Genomic DNA, 21,930 nt, shown 5'->3' with positions numbered 1-21,930 from the left:
GTCAATCGATGACCGTGTCCTTGACCGTGTCAATCGATGACCGTGTCAATCGATGATCGTGTCCTTGACCGTGTCATTCGATGACCGTGTCCTTGACCGTGTCAATCGATGACCGTGTCCTTGACCGTGTCAATCGATGACCGTGTCAATCGATGACCGTGTCCTTGACTGTGTCAATCGATGACCGTGTCCTTGACCGTGTCAATCGATGACCGTGTCCTTGACCGTGTCAATCGATGACCGTGTCAATCGATGACCGTGTCCTTGACTGTGTCAATCGATGACCGTGTCCTTGACCGTGTCAATCAATGACCATGTGCTAAGCTGTGTCAATCAATGACCGTGTCCTTAACCGTGTCAATCAATGAACCCATCAGTCGACTGACGGTGTCCTTGACCAGACAATTGTTGAGAGGCGCATCTATTGTGTCGATCAATGACTAAATAAGTGGGAGGGGGGAGGGTTCTGGTGGAGAGAAATCTAGAATGCTAAAGAGAGAAGACAAGGAAGCAGTGCCGGAAAGTGATTGGGGTAAGGATAATCCGATTGTGTCAGGAAGGGACAGAGTGTACAAACAAAAGAGTGCACTAACAAATAGGACCCGGGTAAGAAAAAAGTGGGAATAAGACAAATGGGGCCATAGTACAAAAAAATGTTAAGATGTCTAAAAATGTTAAAAAGACAAATCTAAAGGCACTGTATCTGAATGCACGAAGCATTCGTAATAAGGTAGATGAATTAACAGCACAAATAGATGTAAACGGATACGATATAATTGTGATTACGGAGACATGGCTGCAGGGTGACCAAGGCTGGGAGCTGAATATCCAAGGGTATTCGATATTTAGGAAGGACAGACAAAAAGGAAAAGGGGTGGCATTGTTCGTAAAGGATGAGATCAGAGCAATAGTGAGAAAGGATATTGGCTCAGAAAATCAAGATGTAGAATCAGTCTGGGTGGAGTTAAGAAGCACCAAGGGGCAGAAAACACCGGTGGGAGTTGTCTATAGGCCTCCAAACAGTAGTGGTGATGTAGGGGATGGCATCAAACAGGAAATTAGAGATGCATGTAACAAGGGTACTACAGTAATCATGGGTGACTTTAATCTACATGTAGACTAGCCAAACCAAATTAGCAATAATACTGTGGAGGATGAATTCCTGGAGTGTGTACGAGATGGTTTTTTAGACCAGTACGTTGAGGAACCAACCAGGGAACAGGCTATCCTAGATTGGGTATTGTACAATGAGAAGGGGTTAATTAATAATCTTGTTGTTCAGGTCCTTTAGGGAAGAGTGACCATAACATGATAGAATTCTTCATTAAGATGGAAAGTGAAGTAGTCCAAACTAGGGTCCTAAATCTAAACAAAGGAAACTACAAAGGTATGAGGAGTGAGTTGGCTATGATAGATTGGGAAGCTTCATTAAAAGGCATGACGGTGGATAGGCAATGGCTAACATTTAAGGAACGAATGCATGAATTGCAACAGTTATACATATCTTTCTGGTGCAAAAACACAAAAGGAAAAGCGGCCCAACCATGGCTAACAAAAGAAATTAAGGATAGTATTAGATCCAAAGAGGAGTCATATAAAGTTGCTAGAAAAAGTAGCAAGCCAAAGGATTGGGAGCAGTTTAGATTTCAGCAAAAAAGGACCAAGAGATTGATTAAGAGGTGAAAAATAGAGTACGAGAGTAAACTTGCAAGGAACATAAAAGCAGACTGTAAAAGCTTCTACAAGTATGTAAAAAGAAAAAGATTAGTGAAGACAAATGTAGGTCCCTTACAGTCAGAAATGGGAGAATTTATAATGGGGAACAAGGAAATGGCAGAGCAATTAAACAAATACTTTGGTTCTGTCTTCATGGAAGAGGACACAAATAACTTCCCAGAAATACTAGGGAACTGAGGGACTAGTGAGAAGGAGGAACTAAAGGAAATTAGTATTAGTAAAAAAAATAGTGCTGGAGAAATTAATAGGACTGAAAGCCGATAAATCCCCAGGGCCTGATAATCTGCATCCCAGAGTACTAAAAGAGGTGGTCATGGAAATAGTGGATGCATTTGTTGTCATCTTCCAAAATTCTATAGATTTTGGAACAGTTCCTACAGATTGGAGGGTGGCAAATGTAACCCCACTATTTAAAAAAGGAGGGAGAGAGAAAACAGGAAACTTCAGACCTGTAGGATTTAAAGCCCTACTTTCAGGATTATAATTTAATCCAATCCAAGGACTGGTTCGTGACAACAAGAAGACCACCACGGTACTGGTATTATGGGTAAAGGCAAAACAGATTTATTAAGCACACCACAATTAGTACAAAGAAAATGATACTTAACAATGAGAAATAGTCACAGTCTGTTCCTTGAGACCTTGGAAGTATCCCTCCGAGTGACTGCGGCACAGGCTCGGTCTCTCTCTCTCTCTCTCTCTCTCTATCCCTCCGAGTGACTGCGGCACAGGCTCGGTCTCTCTCTCTCTCTCTCTCTCTCGCTATGTTCTGTTGACTGAAGAGTTCTCTTCTTCCTCGCCAGAATCTTGCGTGCCTTCCTCAGCTTTTGAGGTCTCTTCTTATCCCCTTTTTCAGTCTATGTGGTAGTTCACTATCACATCCACATCCCTCAGCCTTACCATTAATCATGCCTCTCACCCTTTAGAAGTTACATTCCAAGCAACAGCTGGTACCATCCGTGCCTTGTTGTTACAGACCTAACGGTACCTTATCTTAGAGTTTGCATTGCCAGCCTTCACAGGACTGTTTGGAGAAACAAACTTCTATTCACTAGCTTGCGGGGGCTCGAGATAGGGAGGTCTGAGCCTGCGTGACTCCTTGATTTATTAACCTTCAGTCCCTTTATCTACATGTCTTTTAGAAATCATGCTATCCCAGCACATCTTTCCTCAGCTCCTGTGATTTTCCCAAGGTCTGTTAATTCCCACTTTAATGTTGTCAGCATTCTGTTAGTTTTAACAGCAAACTTGACTATAATAACCATCATGCAATCTTCTCCGGTTAGCCTAACATCAGCAGTATGGAAAATGCTAGAGTCTATTATAAAGGATGTGATAACAGTATAACTTAGAAAATATCAACGGGATTAGATAAAGTCAGCATGGATTTATGAAAGGGACATCATGTTTGACAAACCTACTGGAGGTTTTTGAGGATGTCACTGGTAGAATAGATAAGGGAGAACCAGTGGATGTGGTTTATTTGGATTTTCAGAAAGCCTTTGATAAAGTCCCACGTAAGAGGTTAGTGTGCAAAATTAAAGCACATGGGATTGGGGTAATATACTGGCATGGATTGAAAATTGGTTAACAGACAGGAAACAGAGAGTAGGAATAAATGGGTTGTTTTCGGGGTGGCAGGCGGTGACTAGTGGGGTACCGCAGGGATCAGTGCTTGGGCCCCAGCTATTCACAATATATATCAATGATTTGGATGAGGGAACCAAATGTAATATTTACTGACGACACAAAAGGTGAATTAGACAAGTTGAGTGAGTGGGCAAATGCATGGCAGATGCAGTATAACGTGGATAAATGAGAAGTTATGCACTTCGGAAGGAAAAACAGAAAGGCAGAATATTATTTAAATGGTGATAGATTGGGAAATGTTGATATACAAAGGGACCTGGGTGTCCTTGTACACCAGTCACTGAAAGCAAACATGCAGGTGCAGCAAGCCGTTAGGAAGGCAAATGGTATGTTGGCCTTCATTGCAAGAGGATTTGAGTACAGGAGCAAGGATGTCTTACTGCAGTTATACAGGGCCTTGGTGAGACCACACCTGGAGTATTGTGTGCAGTTTTGGTCTCCTTACCTAAGAAAGGATATACTTGCCATAGAGGGAGTGCAGCGAAGGTTCACCATACTGATTCCTGAGATGGCAGGACTGTCGTGTGAGGAGAGATTGGGTTGACTAGGCCTGTATCCACTAGGTTATAGTCCAGCAATTTTATTTTAAATTCACAAGCTTTCGGAGGCTTCCTCCTTCGTCAGGTGAACGATGTGAAAATGAAATCCTCGAAATGAAATCGCATTTATAATTCACAGAACAATGCTTGGTGAGTACAGACAGTTTTTTCAACTGCCCGTTGCCAAGGCAATCAGTGTGCAGACAGACAGGTGTTACCTGCCAGGTCTCACAGAATATACAAATCACCAAAAAAAAACAACAAACAAAAAAAAAACAGAGATAGAGAGGTAGAAACATAGAAAAGACAGCAACTGACCCGTTATATTAAAAACCGTGGGCTTGCGGTAGAGTGAGGTGCTGAGGTGCCCGTCTTTGATGGAGATTCGTGTGTTATCTGTTTTTAATATAACGGGTCAGTTGCTGTCTTTTCTATGTTTCTACCTCTCTATCTCTGTTTTTTTTTGTTTGTTGTTCTTTTTTGGTGATTTGTATATTCTGTGAGACCTGGCAGGTAACACCTGTCTGTCTGCACACTGATTGCCTTGGCAACGGGCAGTTGAAAAAACTGTCTGTACTCACCAAGCATTGTTCTGTGAATTATAAATGCGATTTCATTTCGAGGATTTCATTTTCACATCGTTCACCTGACGAAGGAGGAAGCCTCCGAAAGCTTGTGAATTTAAAATAAAATTGCTGGACTATAACTTGGTGTTGTAAAATTGTTTACAATTGTCAACCCCAGTCCATCACCGGCATCTCCACATCATGTATCCACTCGAGTTTAGAAGAGTGAGAGGGGATCTCGTTGAAATGTATAAAATTTTGACAGGGCTAGACAGACTGGATGCAGGGAGGATGTTTCCCCTGGCTGGGGGGTCCAGAACGAGGGGTCACAGTCTCAGGATACGGGGTAGGACATTTAAGACTGAGATGAGGAGAAATTTCTTCACTCAGAGGGTGGTGAACCTGTGGAATTCTCTACCACAGAAGGCTGTGGAGGCCAAGTCACTGAATATATTTAAGAAGGAGCTGGATAGATTTCTAGACACAAAAGGCATCAAGGGGTATGGGGAGAGAGCAGGAATATGGTATTGAGATAGAGGATCAGCCATGATCATATTGAATGGTGGAGCAGGCTCGAATGGCCTCCTCCTGCTCCTATTTTCTATGTTTCTATGTTTCTGATCAGTGAGACATGTTTTCTGTTTCCATCAGTGAGAGGGAAGTTTTCTGTGTCACCTAATGACACAAACTACTGTCCCAATCGGTGACCTATGCATTTCCCATGTCGATATGGCATGGTAATCAATAATTATCTATTGATTGATCTATTTAAGTTAAAACTTGGACTTTTTTATTGTTAGAAACTGCAGGAGATTCAATCTGAGAGTCCACTTTTGTCGAACTTGAGGACATTTCATAATGAGGATCATACGGAAGAGTTGAGAAACTGGAGGGAGAGATTTGAGAAACTGGTGAGTGGGAAAACTTTGAAACACTCACTGGGAGGCTGTGGTGTGCAGTGTTTATTCTCAAATACAAGAAGTCTTCGCAGTGCAGAGTCTGGGGGCCTGAAAAAAAGAGGGAATTTTAATGAAGGAGGAAAGAAATCATGAATTGAGAAAAACATTCCTTCCACTGCCCATTCATGGACTCTGCCCCCCTCGCGGACTCTGCCCCTCCATGTTCTCTACATCACCCATTTAGTCTCCTGAACAAAAGTTCTTTATAAATACTCCACGGTCCCCAAACTTAATCAAACAAAACTCCAGAATATTCATTTGTCTTCACATTCAGTCTTGGTCATAGAATTACAAAGACTTACATAGAATTTACAGCACAGAAACAGGCCATTCGGCCCAACAGGTCCATGCCGGTGTTTATGCTCCACATGAACCTCCTCCCTCCCTACTTCATCAACGCTATCAACATGTCCTTCTATTCCTTTCTCCCTCATGTCTTTGTCTACCTTCCTCTTAAATGCATTATGCTATTCGCCTCAACTACTCCATGTGGTAGCAGGTTCCACATTCTAACCACTCTCTGGGTAAAGAAATTTCTCCTGAATTCCTTATTGGATTTATTAGTGACTATCTTATATTTATGGCCCCTAGTTTTGGACTCCCCCACAAGTGGAAATATCATCTTTACATCTACTCTATCAAACCCCATCATAATTTTAAAGACCTCTATCAGGTCACCCCTCAGTCTTCTTTTTTCTAGAGAAAAGAGCCCCAGCCTGTTCAATCTTTCCTGATAGGTGTAACCTCTCAGTTCTGGTATCGTCCTAGTAAATCTTTGTTGCATCTTCTCAAATGACTCTATCCTTTTTTGTAATATGGAGACCAGAACTGTACACAATGCTTGAAGTGTGGTCTAACCAAGGTTTTATGTAAGTTTAACGTAATGTATCTACTTTTGAATTCTATTCTTCTAGAAATGAACCCCAGTGCTTTGTTTGCATTTTTGAAGTTGCTACTTTTAGTGATTTGTGTATCTGTACCCCATGATCCCTTTGCTCCTCTACCCCATTTAAACTCTTGTTTTCCAAGGAGTAAGTGGCCTCCTTATTCCTCCTACTAAAATGGTTTGGGCACGGTTGTGATTCCCCCTCTTTTCTCTCACCCCCCCCACCCCCTCACCAAGGTAGAATGTCCGGTTCACGCATGAAGAGTGGTTACTTGGGCGAGGTACGGCAGGACTGTCGGTGCAAGTCGAACTGTAACTGAGCATGAGCCAGCACCTTCGGCAGGGCAGGGGGATAAAATAGTCATCTGGAACTTCTGCGGGGGTTCTCCTGATCGACCACCATAACTTCAGTGGAAGATCCACAAAAATGCCACCAGAATGGTGAACCCCCATGGAAATTCTGCCCCAATGTCCCTTTGAATCATCTCAACAAAGTGGGCAAACTAAGTTTTTGTGTATTTGTCAGCTGTTGCAGTTCTAGTTGACTGCACCGTTGCCGCTTGTGTGCAACTGAAACCTATTTGATGATAGACTTCTATGCATTTTTGGGGGCTCCGCTTATGGTACGGTTATGGATTGTATAATTGGATGTGCAGCTCAGGACGCCCGATTCTCAGCGGCCTTGCCTTCATAAGGGAGACTGCCACGCATCTCCGTCAGCTCTGGGAGGCCAACTCGCAGATGGCGGCTCCTCCAGCGGGCCTCGTTAAACCCCAACGGATCATTCCCAGTCAGTTTGCTGTTCCACAGATGCATCAAGCAAGTGATGGGCATTGTTTGCAAGGTGCAATATGGTCGTCATTTGGAGGCTTGATGAGCCACAGGTAGCACGGGTCCCAAGAGTGCAGAGATCGCGGATGGCAACCATGTACCGTCCAGAACGCTGAGCCTGGTGGGCATGGTGCACTGTTGTCCTCTGGAGGTGGGGGATGGGTTGCTCTGAATGCTAAATAGAGCAACCAACCTCACATTCACCTCATGCAGTGGCACAACCACTTTGTCAGCCAGCTGACAGGGTTGGTTGTTGCTCCATTGTCTTCCTACAGATTCCAGATTGGGCTTCCATATTGGGTTTCCTTTCACTTCATATTTGCCAGGAATGCCCTTCCTCCTGCACCCCTCCTCCCCCACACACACACACACACAGCCTTGGAAAAGCCTCACATAAGTTTAAAATCCATTTTGTGCCTACATAAAGGCTGAAACAATACCCATCCCCATATGCAGTCATTTCCTATTAGGTGGGTGCATCACTTTAAATTTGAGCCAGCTTTTCCACAGCCCAAATAAGATTGACTCCTGGTGGAAGACCAAAGCTGGCCTGGGAGCTCGTGTTAATTATTCAAATAAGTTGAGCCCGAAAACTGCAGGCAGATAGCTGCTTTGGACCACTATTGAATCATTCACCGCAATCACAAAATTGACCCGAATCAATTTGATTTTTAATTGCCTTTTGTTTCCAGAAAAATGAATCCAAGAAGAAGATGAAAGAACGTCAAACTGAACACCTGACTGAAAAAGAAGAGGTATCTGTTTAAAATTTGTACTTGAAATTTGTTTGCCAAATCTTCCATCTTTGAATCCATCAAATTTAACGTGTGTGTTTAACGTGGAAGAGCATATTTGACGGATGGTTAGACTTTTATCTGGTGTTCGTGGCAAAGATCTCATCTGAAGTGAACCTGGGGTTTATCTAAACCAGCGGTTCAAAACTATCTGATGTTTGGCCCCATTGGAAACCTTCAAGGCTTCAACCAGAGTCACCTTTCCTTTTTTATTACCATTCCAGTGCCAACTTCCTTTTTTTAAATCACCATTCCAGAGCCACCTTTCTCTCTTTTTTTTATTGCCATTCCAGTGCTAATACTTTCCAGGTTTACACACATCACCTTTTGGGATGATTTGTTCAGTTTGGCTGCTGGGTCACAGTGGGGTCTTGATGCCCGTGTCTCGTGGGTGCAGTCAGATGGCCTCCTGGTCTCTCCATGCATCTCACTTTACTTCTGCTTGTTTCTGCACCACGTGGTGAGGGGCACTCGGGCAGCTGGTTTCTACGCAGTCCATTCAAATAGGACTTTGACTACACTTACATGTGAGAAAAAACACACTGGTCGGCAATATTGCAGGATTCCCAACACGTCTGGCTGTAAAAAAAAGCATACACGCAGTGCAGGTTTCCTTCTGCACATTGTATTTAGAGCTCTCGGTACATGACATAAAAATGAACATAAATATGACACGTAAATGTTAAACTTCAATTTTGCTGTCACTGACTTTATTTACATGAATTTTTCAAACTTTCTTGGTTTTCCCAAAGAGCTTAGTCCCTCCAATTCTTGTTTCCCCCAACTTCCTTCGCCCCGCCATTGGCATCCAGGCTCTAAGTTCTGGAATTCCCCCTAAACCTCTCCGTTTCTCCAGTGTGGATGGGAACAGAAAGTTGCAAAGGGACATTGATAGATTGAGTGAGTGGGCAAAACTGTGGCAGATGGAGTTCAAAGTGGGGAAGTGTGAGGTCAGCCACTTTAGAACAAAGAAAGATAGATCAGAGTATTTTCTAAATGGTAAGAAGCTAGGAACTGTGGAGGAGCAGAGAGATTTAGGGGTCCAAGTACAGAAATCACTAAAAGCTAGTGGACAGGTACAAAAAATAATTTAAAAAGGCTAATGGAATGTTAGCTTTATCTCAAGGCGGGCTGGAATACAAAGAGGTGGGAGTTATGCTGCAGCTGTATAAAGTTCTGGTTCGACCGCATCTGCAGTATTGTGTTCAGTTCTGGGCACCTCAGGAAGGATTTATTGGCCTTGGAGGGAGTGCAGCGCAGATTCACCAGAATAACAAGCTGAAAGGGTTAAATTATGAGGACAGTTCACATAGACTAGGCTTGTATTCCCTCAAGTATAGAAGACTAAGGGGTGATATAATTGAGATGTTTAAGGTGATTAAAGATTTTGATAGGGGAACTATTTCCTCTGGTGGGGGAGTCCAGAACAATGAGGTGTAACGTTGAAATTAGAGCTAGGCTGCTCAGGGGTAATGTCAGTACAACAACAACTTGCATTTATATAGCACCTTTAACGTAGTAAAACGTCCCAAGGCGCTTCACAGGAGCGATTATCAAACAAAATTTGACACCAATCCACATTAGGACAGCTTGGTCAAAGAGGTAGGTTTTAAGGAGCGTCTTAAAGGAGGAGAGAGAGGCGGAGAGGTTTAGGGAGGGAATTGCAGAGCATCAGGGCCTAGGCAGCTGAAGGCATGTCCACCAATGGTGGAGCGATTAAAATCGGGGATGCACAAGAGGCCAGAATTGGAGGAGCGCAGAGATCTCGGAGGGTTGTAGGGCTGGAGGAGGTTACAGAAAAAGGGAGGGGCGAGGCCATGGAGGGACTTGAAAACAAGGATGAGAAATTTAAAATTGAGGCGTACCTGGACCGGGAGCCAATGTAGGTCAGCGAGCACAGGGGTGATGGGTGAACCGGACTTGGTGTGAGTTAGAATACGGCAGCAGAGTTTTGGATGAGCTCAAGTTTATGGAGGGTAGAAGATGGGAGGCCGGCCAGGAGAGCATTGGAATAGTCCAGTCTAGAGGTAACAAAGGCGTGGATAAGGGTTTCAGCAGCAGATGAGCTGAGGCAGGGGTGGAGATGGGCGATGATACGGAGGTGGAAGTTGGCGATCTTGGTGATGGAGCGGATATGTGGTCGGAAGCTCATCTCAGGGTCAAATAGGATGCCAAGGTTGCTAACGGTCTGGTTTAGCCTCAGACAGTGGCCAGGGAGAGGGATGGAGTCGGTGGCTAGGGAGCGGAGTTTGTGGCGGGGACCAAAGACAATGGGTTCGGTCTTCCTGATATTTAGTTGGAGGAAATTTTTGCTCATTCAGTACTGGATGTGCAATGTGACAAATAAAAGACGAGAGGTCGAGAGAGGTGGTGGTGAGGTAGAGCTGGGTGTCTTCAGCGTGCGTGTGGAATCTGACATTGCGATTTCAGATGATGTCGCCGAGGAGCAGCATGTAGATGAGTACGGTAGCATAGTGGTTATGTTACTGGGCTAGTAATCCAGAGGCCTGGACTAAAATCCAGAGTCATGAGTTCAAATCCCGCCACGGCAGCTGGCGAATTTAAATTCAATTAATTAATTAAATTCAATTAATTAAATAAATAAAAAATCTGGAATTAAAATACCAGTATCAGTAATGATGGCCATGAAACTACCGGATTGTCGTAAAAACCCATCTGGTTCACTAATGTCCTTTAGGGAAGGAAGCCTGCCGCCCTTACCCGGTCTGGCCCATATGTGACTCCAGACCCACAGCAATGTGGTTGATTCTTAATTGCCCTCTGAAATGGCCGAGCAAGCCACTCAGTTGTAAAATCTCGCTACGAAAAGTCATAATAAGAATAAAACCGGACGGACCACCCGGCATCGGACCACGAGGCACCGGACACGACAACGGCAAAACACCAAGCCCAGTCGACCCTGCAAGGTCCTCCTTACTAACATCTGGGGACTTGTGCCAAAATTGGGAGAGCTGTCCCACAGACTAGTCAAGCAACAGCCTGACATAGCCATACTCACAGAATCATATCTTTCAGCCAACGTCCCAGACTCTTCCATCACCATCCCTGGGTATGTCCTGTCCCACCGGCAGGACAGACCCACCAGAGGTGGCAGTACAGTGATATACAGTCAGGAGGGAGTGGCCCTGGGAGTCCTCAACATTGACTCTGGACCCCATGAAATCTCATGGCATCAGGTCAAACATGGGCAAGGAAACCTCCTGCTGATAACAACCTACCGTCCTCCCTCAGCTGATGAATCAGTCCTCCTCCATGTTGAACACCACTTGGAGGAAGCACTGAGGGTAGCAAGGGCACAGAATGTACTCTGGGTGGGGGACTTCAATGTCCACCACCAAGAGTGGCTCGGTAGCACCACTACTGGCCGAGTCCTGAAGGACATAGCTGCCAGACTGGGCCTGCGGCAGGTGGTGAGCGAACCAACACGAGGGAAAAACTTACTTGACCTCGTCCTCACCAATCTACCTGTCGCAAATGCATCTGTCCATGACAGTATTGGTAGGAGTGACCACCGCACAGTCCTCGTGGATATGAAATCCCGTCTTCGCACTGAGGACACCATCCAACGTGTTGTGTGGCACTACCACCGTGCTAAATGGGATAGATTCAGAAGAGATCTAGCAGCTCAAAACTGGGCATCCATGAGGCGCTGTGGGCCATCAGCAGCAGCAGAATTGTATTCCAGAACAATCTGTAACCTCATGGCCCGGCATATTCCTCACTCTACCATTACCAACAAGCCAGGGGATCAACCCTGGTTCAATGAGGAGTGTAGAAGAGCATGCCAGGAGCAGCACCAGGCGTACCTAAAAATGAGGTGCCAACCTGGTGAAGCTACAACTCAGGACTACATGCATGCTAAACAGCAGAAGCAACATGCTATAGACAGAGCTAAGCGATTCCACAACCAACGGATCAGATCAAAGCTCTGCAGTCCTGCCACATCCAGTCGTGAATGGTGGTGGACAATTAAACAACTAACGGGAGGAGGAGGCTCTGCAAACATCCCCATTCTCAATGATGGCAGAGTCCAGCACGTGAGTGCAAAAGACAAGGCTGAAGCATTTGCAACCATCTTCAGCCAGAAGTGCCGAGTGGATAATCCATCTCAGCCTCCTCCCGATATCCCCACCATCACGGAAGCCAGTCTTCGGCCAATTCGATTCACTCCACGTGATATCAAGAAATGGCTGAGTGCACTGGATACAGCAAAGGCTATGGGCCCCGACAACATCCCAGCTGTCGTGCTGAAGACTTGTGCTCCAGAACTAGCTGCGCCTCTAGCCAAGCTGTTCCAGTACAGCTACAACACTGGCGTCCACCCGACAATGTGGAAAATTGCCCAGGTATGTCCTGTCCACAAAAAGCAAGACAAATCCAATTCGGCCAATTACCGCCCCATCAGTCTACTCTCAATCATCAGCAAAGTGATGGAAGGTGTCGTCGACAGTGCTATCAAGCGGCACTTACTCACCAATAACCTGCTCACCGATGCTCAGTTTGGGTTCCGCCAGGACCACTCGGCTCCAGACCTCATTACAGCCTTGGTCCAAACATGGACAAAAGAGCTGAATTCCAGAGGTGAGGTGAGAGTGACTGCCCTTGACATCAAGGCAGCATTTGACCGAGTGTGGCACCAAGGAGCCCTAGTAAAATTGAAGTCAATGGGAATCAGGGGGAAAACTCTCCAGTGGCTGGAGTCATACCTAGCACAAAGGAAGATGGTAGTGGTTGTTGGAGGCCAATCATCTCAGCCCCAGGGCATTGCTGCAGGAGTTCCTCAGGGCAGTGTCCTAGGCCCAACCATCTTCAGCTGCTTCATCAATGACCTTCCCTCCATCATAAGGTCAGAAATGGGGATGTTCGCTGATGACTGCACAGTGTTCAGTTCCATTCGCAATCCCTCAGATAATGAAGCAGTCCGAGCCCGCATGCAGCAAGACCTGGACAACATCCAGGCTTGGGCTGATAAGTGGCAAGTAACATTCGCGCCAGATAAGTGCCAGGCAATGACCATCTCCAACAAGAGAGAGTCTAACCACCTCCCTTTGACATTCAACGGCATTACCATCACCGAATCCCCCACCATCAACATCCTGGGGGTCACCATTGACCAGAAACTTAACTGAACCAGCCATATAAATACTGTGGCTACGAGAGCAGGTCAGAGGCTGGGTATTCTGCGGCGAGTGACTCACCTCCTGACTCCCCAAAGCCTTTCCGCCATCTACAAGGCACAAGTCAGGAGTGTGATGGAATACTCTCCACTTGCCTGGATGAGTGCAGCTCCAACAACACTCAAGAAGCTTGACACCATCCAAGATAAAGCAGCCCGCTTGATTGGCACCCCATCCACCACCCTAAACATTCACTCCCTTCACCACCGGCGCACTGTGGCTGCAGTGTGCACCATCCACAGGATGCACTGCAGCAACTCGCCAAGGCTTCTTCGACAGCACCTCCCAAACCCACGACCTCTACCACCTAGAAGGACAAGGGCAGCAGGCGCATGGGAACAACACCACCTGCACGTTCCCCTCCAAGTCACACACCATCCCGACTTGGAAATATATCGCCGTTCCTTCATTGTCGCTGGGTCAAAATCCTGGAACTCCCTTCCTAACAGCACTGTGGGAGAACCGTCACCACACGGACTGCAGCGGTTCAAGAAGGCGGCTCACCACCACCTTCTCGAGGGCAATTAGGGATGGGCAATAAATGCCGGCCTTGCCAGCGACGCCCACATCCCGTGAACGAATAAAAAAAAAAAAAAATAGAAGGGGGGCAAGGATAGATCCTTGGGGGACTCCAGAGGTAACGGTGCGGGAGCGGGAAGAGAAGCCATTGCAGGTGATTCTCTGGCTATGATGGGATAAATAAGAATTGAACCAGGCGAGCACAGTCCCACCCAGCTAGATGACGGACGAGAGGCGTTGGAGGAGGATGGTGTGGTCAACCGTGTCAAAGGCTGCAGACAGGTCGAGAAGGATGAGGAGGGATAGTTTACCATCGTCACAGTCACATAGGATGTTATTTGTGACTTTGATAAGGGCTGTTTCAAAACTGTGGCAGGGATGGAAACCTGATTGGAGGGGTTCAAACATGGAGTTGCAGAAGAGATGGGCTTGGATTTGGGAGGCGACAACACGTTCAAGGACTTGAGAGGAAAGGGAGGTTGGAGATGGGGCGGTAGTTTGCAAGGACAGAGGGGTCGAGGTGTTTTTTTTTGGTGGGGTGGGGGGGTGATGACGGCAGATTTGTAGGGGAGGGGGACAGTACCTGAGGAGAGGGAACTGTTAACAATATCAGATAACATGGGGGTCAGGAAGGGAAGTTGGGTGGTCAGCAGTTTGGTGGGAATAGGGTCGAGGGAGCAGGTGGTGGGTCTCAGAGTCAAGATGAGCTCGGAGAGGGGAGATAGGAGAGAAACTAGAGAAAGATGTGAGATCAGAGCTAGGCCGAGGGAACCTTAGGAGAAGTTTGGCTTGGTGGGCCAGGGGAAGGGAGGGAAGCGGCAGAGGCAGCTGAACTAATGGTCTCAATCTTAGTGACAAAGAAGTCCATGAGCTCCTCGCACTTGCTGTTGCAGGTGAGGGTGGAGGGGGCAGGAGAGAAGGGTTTGAGAAGACGGTTCTTTACTCTGTAGTGGAGAAGAAAAGCCGAGGGCTATCTTTGCATTCCAGGATGATTCTGGAATAGTGAGCAGTTTTGGCAGAGGAGAGCAGGACCCAATAGTGCTTTATGTGGTCCAGCCAGATCTGGTGATGAACGGTTAAACCAGTTGTCTGCCATAAACGTTCAAATCTGCGTCCCATGGACTTAAAGGAGCAGAGATGAGGGCTGTAACAGGGTGCATGACCAGGGTGAGAGAGAGAGTAATGGTTTTAATGGGGACAAGGGCATCAAAGGTGGAGATGAGGGTGTGATTGAGCAGATCGGTAGTTGCAGAAATGTCGTGGTGAACGGAGGGCCAAAGGCTAGACAGTTGGGAATTTGAAAGTGCCGTTGTAAATGACTTGGGGGAGAGTTTTTTTTCCCAGGGGCGACACAGAAGGAAATGGGGATGGGAGGTGGAAGGGGGGTTTTGGGTGGTGTGGGATACAAGGAAGTGATCAGAGATGGCCTTATCAGCGATTGACACGATGGGAGTAGAGAGGCCACGAGAGATGGTAAGGTGGAGGGGGTGGCCGTGAATATGGTAAGGGAGTTTATATGGAGGGAGAGATTAAAGGCGGATGGGAGGGCAATCAACTCAGAGGAGAGAGATCCTGATGAGTGGGGATGGAGATTAAAATCACTGAGGATAAGAAGTCGCTCAGTGCAGACGCTGAGGGAGGGAAGCAGTGGAGATACCCCGGTGAGAAACTTGTTGTGGTACTTGGGTGGGCGGCAGAGAACGAGGATATTAAAGGAGAGGTGAGAGGGTGAGATGGTCAAAGGAAGAGAAGGTGCCAGAGGAGTAGGGGGACAGACCAAAATGTGATTGGTGACAAGGGCACACCGCCACCGCGGGGGTCTGAGCAGGGCAAGGGGCAAGTGGCAAAGTAAGCGCTTCTTCACACAGAGGGGAGTGGAATCTGGAACTCTATCGTCCAAAAATCTGCTGACGCTGGGGGTCAATTGAAAATTTCAAAACTGAGATTGATAGATTTTTGTTAGGCAAAGATATGGAACCAAGATGGGTAGATGGAGTTAAGTTAGAGAGCAGCCATGATCTCACTGAATGGCGGATCAGGCTCAAAGGGCTGAATAGCCTTCTCCTGTTCCTATGTAGCTCTCTGTCCTCTAAGATGCTCCTTAATACCTACCTTCTTGACCAACCATTGTAACAGGTGTCACCGTGCTCACTGCTCAATGTCACCAAGTGTAACACCTACCACAAGAGTGGTGTAGAGAGAGTGGATAGTGCCCGGGCTGGCATAGAGGGAGTAGATTGTGCCCAGGGTGGCATAGAGGGAGTAGATTGTGCCCAGGGTGGTGTAATGTGTGTGGATCGTGCCTGGGGCGGTGTAGAGAGTGTGGATCGTGCCCAGGGTGGCATAGAGGGAGTAGATTGTGCCCAGGGTGGTGTAATGTGTGTGGATCGTGCCTGGGGCGGTGTAGAGAGTGTGGATCGTGCCCGGGGTGGCATAGAGGGAGTAGATAGTGCCCAGGGTGGCATAGAGGGAGTAGGTAGTGCCCAGGGTGGTGGAGAGAGAGTGGGTAGTGCCCGGGGCGGTGGGGAGAGAGCGGGTAGCGCCCGGGGCGGTGGGGAGAGCGCGTGTCGCGCCCGGGGCGGTGGGGAGAGAGTGGGTAGTGCCCGGGGTGGTGAGGAGAGAGCGGGTAGTGCCTGGGGCGTTGGGGAGAGAGCGGGTAGTGCCTGGGGCGTTGGGGAGAGAGCGGGTAGTGCCTGGGGTGGTGGGGAGAGAGTGGGTAGTGCCCGGGGCGGTGGGGAGAGTGTGGATTGAACTAGGGTTGATCCCATGGCTTGTTGGTCATGGTAGAGTGAGGAATATGCCGAGCCATGAAGTTACAGGTAGTACAATTCTGCTGCTGCTGATGGCCCACAGCGCCTCATGGATGCCCAGTTTTGAGCTGGTAGATCTGTTCTGAATCTATCCCATTTAGCACAGTGGTAGTGCCACACAACACAATGGAAGGTGTCCTCAGTGTGAAGACGGGACTTCGTCTCCACACCGACTATGCAGGGTCACTCCTACCAATACTGTCATGAACAGATGCATGTGCGACAGGTAGATTTGTGAGGACAAGGTCAAATAGGTTTTTCCCTCATGTTGGTTCGCTCACCATCTGCCGCATGCCCAGTCTGGTAGTTATGTCCTTCAGGACTCGGCCAGCTCAATCAGTAGTGGTGCTACCGAGCCACTCTTGGTGATGGACATTGAAGTCCCCCACCCAGAGTACATTCTGTGCCCTTGCTACCCTCGGTGCTTCTGGCAAATGGTGCGCAACATGGAGGAGGACTGATTCATCAGCTGAGGGAGGGCGGTAGGTGGTAATCAGCAGAAGGTTTCCTTACCCATGTTTGACCTGATGCCATGAGATTTCATGGGGTCCGAAGTCAATGTTGAGGACTCTAGGACCACTCCCTCCTGACTGTATACCACTGTGCCGCCATCTCTGGTGGGTCTGCGGGTGGGACAGGACATACCCAGGGATGGTGATGGAGGAGTCCACGATGTTGGCTGAAAGGTATGATTCTGTGAGTATGGCTACGTCAGGCTGTTGCATGACTGGCCTGTGGGACTGCTATCCCAATTTTGACACAAGTGCCCAGATGTTGGTGAGGAAGACTTTGCAGGGTCATCTGGGCTTGGTTTGCCTTTGCCTTTGCCTTTGTGTGTCCTGTAGGGCAAACTATTAATCAGGAAATAAGGGGGGGCTTATAAAAAAGGTAATGCAATAATCATGGGCGATTTTAATTTTCACATAGATTGGACAAATCAAATTGGCATAAACAGCCCTGAGGAGGAGTTCATAGAGTGTATTAGGGACTGCTTCTTAGACCAATATGTTGGGGAACCAACCAGGGAACAGGCCATTTTGGATCTGGTAATGGGTAACGAAACAGGATTAATTAATGATCTCAAAGTAAAGGATCCCTTGGGAAGCAGTGATCATAACATGATAGAATTTCACATCCAGTTTGAGAGCGAGGATCTTGGGTCTGAAACTACTGTATTAAACTTAAATAAGGGCAATTATAAAGGAATGAGGGCGGAATTGGCTAAAGTGGACTGGGTAAACAGATTAGATGGTATGATGGTGGATTAGCAGTGGCAAACATTTGAAAAGATATTTTATGACTCGCAACAAAAATATATCCCTGTGAGTAGGAAAGACTCCATAAAACGGGTGAACCAACCATGGCTAACTAAGGAAGTCAAGGATGGTATCAGGTTAAAAGAAAAAGCATACAACATGGCAAAGATTACTGGTAAGCCCGAAGATTGGGAAAACTTTAAAAACCAGCAAAGGATGACTAAAAGAATAATAGAGGGAGAAAATAAATTATGAGAGTAAACTAGCAAGAAATATAAAAACTGACAGTAAAAGCTTCTACAAGTATATAAAAAGGAAGAGGGTAGCTAAAGTAAACATTGGTCCCTTAGAGGATGAGACTGGGGAAATAATAATGGAAACAAGGAAACGGCAGAGGAATTGAACAGATATTTTGGGCTCGATTTTGGGATCGTGTTTCCGGCGGGTTCCCAGCGGGGTGGCCCCGAAAATCCCGATATCCGGTCACGTGACCGGATCGCGACGAAATCCCGGCCACTTCCGGGTACCGCGCTGACGTGCGGGGCTGCGCGCGCAAGCCCCGCTGGTGGGAATCCCGCAGGCAATTAAAGCCAGCGGGGTTCCACTTGAGAGTACTTACCTTGCTCGTTGTGGTCAGTTAATGAGCTGAAGCAGCTGTCAAAAGAGGAAGTGTGGGATTTTCGGTTCAAGGCAGTGGGCTCGAATTTAGCAGGCCTGCGGGTTCCCAGCGGGTGGTCCTCCGGGAGCGTCGAAAACGCGAACGGCGAAATTAGTGGGTTGCCCACGCGATCGTAGCAGGCAATCCACTAATAGGATCCAATTACCTGCTCCTCCGGGGTCCACGGCGCTGGCCTGCGCGTCGGGCGGGCTGCGCATGCGCAGTACGATCTGTCAGCTGGAGGCTCTCTAGTTAAAGGGGCAGTCCTCCACTGACAGATGCTGCAACCAATGGGACAAATTGCAGCATGGAGCAGCCCAGGGGGAAGGCTGCTCCCAGTTTAATGATGCCTCACCCCAGGTATCATCAGATGGGGTGAGGAGGAGGGGGAGGACACAGATCTTCCCCCCGGCGGGCGGGAGGAAGGGGCCTGCCTCTGCCACCAAGAAGGCCTGGCTCGAGGTGGCAGAGGGGGTCACCTGCGCCACCAACATATCGCCCACCTGCATACAGTGCAGGAGGCGCTGCAATGACCGCAGTAGGTCAGCCACAGTGAGAACACGAAGTCTTTCCCCTACACTCCGTTTGCCACAACACTGCCCCCACCCCACATCTCCTTCGGCACCGCCAACACTATTCTGTCACATCACCCTTCATGCCCACTCACACCCCATCCTCATCTTACCTCCACCTACTCACCTCGCCAGTACTCATCCTGCCACTAACACGCGACCCAATCCTCATACAATCTCATGGCTCCATCCCATACTCACCCTCTCGTGCATCTCCCTCACGGCCAGCCTCAATCAACCTGCCACCACCTGTGCTGCAGCCACAGGGCATGCATCACATATGTGCAGTAGGCAGGGTAAGGCAAACGTCTCGTCAGCATGAAGGGGGTGCACAAGGGTGTCTGAGGGTTTGTCATGGGTGTTACCCATATTGAATTTCAGAGCCACAAACAGCACACATTATATTGACACCACCACTGCCATGTCTCCGCGAATCCTGTCCATTGTGTCCAATAATGCCCGCTCCTGGGTATCACTATGAGGACCCACCACTGATGCCACCCATCGTGTTACTGCAGAGTAGGTGCAGGTGTATTTGCAGGGCTCGTCCGCGCAGACAACTGAGAGACATCGGCGGTGTTGCCGGCTGCACCCTGGAAGGATGCGGAGGAGAAGGTGTGGAGGACAGTGGTGACTTTGCCAGCGACAGGTAAGCAGTTGGTGCTGGGGCCAGCCAGGAGCAGCTCGGCATGAAAGAGGCTGCAGATCTCCACGACTACATGTCGAGCGAATCTGCGCCTCCCTGTGCACTGCTGCTGGGAGAGGTCCGGGGAGCTGCGCCTCGGTCTGTGGACCCTGTGGCGAGGGTAGTGCCCTCTGCGACGCGTCTCTCTCTGCGGTAGCCCTCCCTCCTGCTGTGCAGGTGGGCGTGCAACCACACCGTGTTGGGGGGATCCACGTCTCTGCGGCGGACGGCGTGGACTGCGAGGCTGCTGGTGCTGGTCATGCTCTTCGTCCTCCGAGGGTGTCCACACACCACCCAACTGGCAGGTGTTGGTCTGAGGGGTTGTGCAGGGTAGGTGTGTGGGTCCTCGGACTGGGGCTGCGGTTTCGTGTCGGTCTGTCCTCTGGCTTGGCCGGGGGGTGGTGGGGGGCAGGGGTTGCCCTATGTGATGCGGTGGCCTCCTGCGTGGGTGAGGGCGCTCCCCCGTGGAGCGCACCTTGGCACCTGCCACAGGCTGCTGGCTGCAACACGCCTGGTTTGAAGGGTCCTGTTTCCCCCAGTGTGGGAAACTGACTGCTTTGAACGTAAAATCCCACACTTCCTCTTTTGACAGCTGCTTCAGCTCATTAACTGACCACAACGAGCAAGTTAAGTACTCTCAAGTGGAACCCCGCTGGCTTTAATTGCCTGCGGGATTCCCACCAGCGGGGCTTGCGCGCGCAGCCCCGCACGTCAGCGCGGTACCCGGAAGTGGCCGGGATTTCGTCCGAATCCGGTCACGTGATCGGAGATCGGGATTTTCGGGGCCCCCCCGCTGGAAACCCGCAGGTAACCTGACCCTAAAATCGAGCCCAGTGAGTTTCCCACACTGGGGGAAACAGTCCCTCCTCAACCAGGCGTGTTGCAGCCAGCAGCCTGTGCCAGGTGCCAAGGTGCGCTCCACGGGGGAGCGCCCTCACCCACGCAGGAGGCCACCGCGTCACATAGGGCAACACCTGCCCTCCACCACCCCCCGCCAAGCCAGAGGACAGACCGACACGAAACCGCAGCCCCAGTCCGAGGAGTCACCCACCTACCCTGCACAACCCCTCAGACCAACACCTGCCAGATGGGTGGTGTGTGGACACCCTCGGAGGACGAAGAGCATGACCAGCCCCAGCAGCCTCGCAGTCCACGCCGTCCGCCGCAGAGACGTGGATCCCCCCAACACGGTGTTGTTGCACGCCCACCTGCACAGCAGGAAGGAGGGCTACCGCAGAGAGAGACGCATCGCAGAGGGCACTACCCTCGCCACAGGGTCCACAGACCGAGGCGCAGCTCCCCGGACCTCTCCGAGCAGCAGTGCACAGGGAGGCGCAGATTCGCTCGACATGTAGTCGTGGAGATCTGCAGCCTCTTTCATGCCGAGCTGCTCCTGGCTGGCCCCAGCACCAACTGCTTACCTGTCGCTGTCAAAGTCACCACTGCCCTCCACACCTTCTCCTCCGCATCCTTCCAGGGTGCAGCCGGCTACACCGCCGATGTCTCTCAGTCGTCTGCGCGGACGAGCCCTGCAAATACACCTGCACCTACTCTGCAGTAACACGATGGGTGGCATCAGTGGTGGGTTCTCATAGTGATACCCAGGAGCGGCCATTATTGGACACAACGGACAGGATTCGCGGAGACATGGCAGTGGTGGTGTCAATATAATGTGTGCTGTATGTTGCTCTGAAATTCAATATAGGTAACACCCATGACAAACCCTCAGACACCCTTGTGCACCCCCTTCATGCTGACGACACGTTTGCCTTACGCTGCCTACTGCACATATGTGATGCATGCCCTGTGGCTGCAGCACAGGTGGTGGCAGGTTGAGTGAGGCTGGCCGTGAGGGAGATGCACGGGAGGGTGAGTATGGGATGGAGCAATGAGATTGTATGAGGATTGGGTTGCGTGTTAGTGGCAGGATGAGTACTGGCGAGGTGAGTAGGTGGAGGTAAGATGAGGATGGGGTTTGAGTGGGTATGAAGGGTGATGTGACAGAATAGTGTTGGCGGTGCCGAAGGAGATGTGGGGTGGGGGCAGTGTTGTGGCAGACGGAGTGTAGGGGAAAGACTTCATGTTCTCACTGCGGCTGACCTACTGCGGTCATTGCAGCGCCTCCTGCACTGTATGCAGGTGGGCCATATGTTGGTGGCGCAGGTGACCCCCTCTGCCACCTCGAGCCAGGCCTTCTTGGTGGCAGAGGCAGGCCGCTTCCTCCCGCCCGCCGGGGGGAAGATCTGTGTCCTCCCCCTCCTCCTCACCCC

At 49.1% G+C, this 21,930-nt stretch overlaps 1 protein-coding gene across 4 annotated transcripts in view; it reads left to right on the top strand.

Annotated features, from left to right (window-relative positions):
• The window catches only part of dzip1l (DAZ interacting zinc finger protein 1-like), a 300,747-nt gene that overhangs the window by 42,418 nt on the left and 236,399 nt on the right, over window positions 1–21,930 (top strand). For all 4 annotated transcript variants that reach the window (XM_067995596.1, XM_067995594.1, XM_067995593.1 and 1 more), the window contains exons 6-7: window positions 5,293–5,403; window positions 7,861–7,923. In XM_067995596.1, coding sequence (XP_067851697.1) covers window positions 5,293–5,403; window positions 7,861–7,923 — 174 coding nt within the window. The remainder of the gene's footprint in view (window positions 1–5,292; window positions 5,404–7,860; window positions 7,924–21,930) is intronic.

Source organism: Heptranchias perlo, chromosome 13 (assembly GCF_035084215.1).
Source record: "Heptranchias perlo isolate sHepPer1 chromosome 13, sHepPer1.hap1, whole genome shotgun sequence".
Classification (NCBI taxonomy): Eukaryota; Metazoa; Chordata; class Chondrichthyes; order Hexanchiformes; family Hexanchidae; genus Heptranchias; species Heptranchias perlo.
This window is presented reverse-complemented; position numbering and strand designations above follow the sequence as displayed.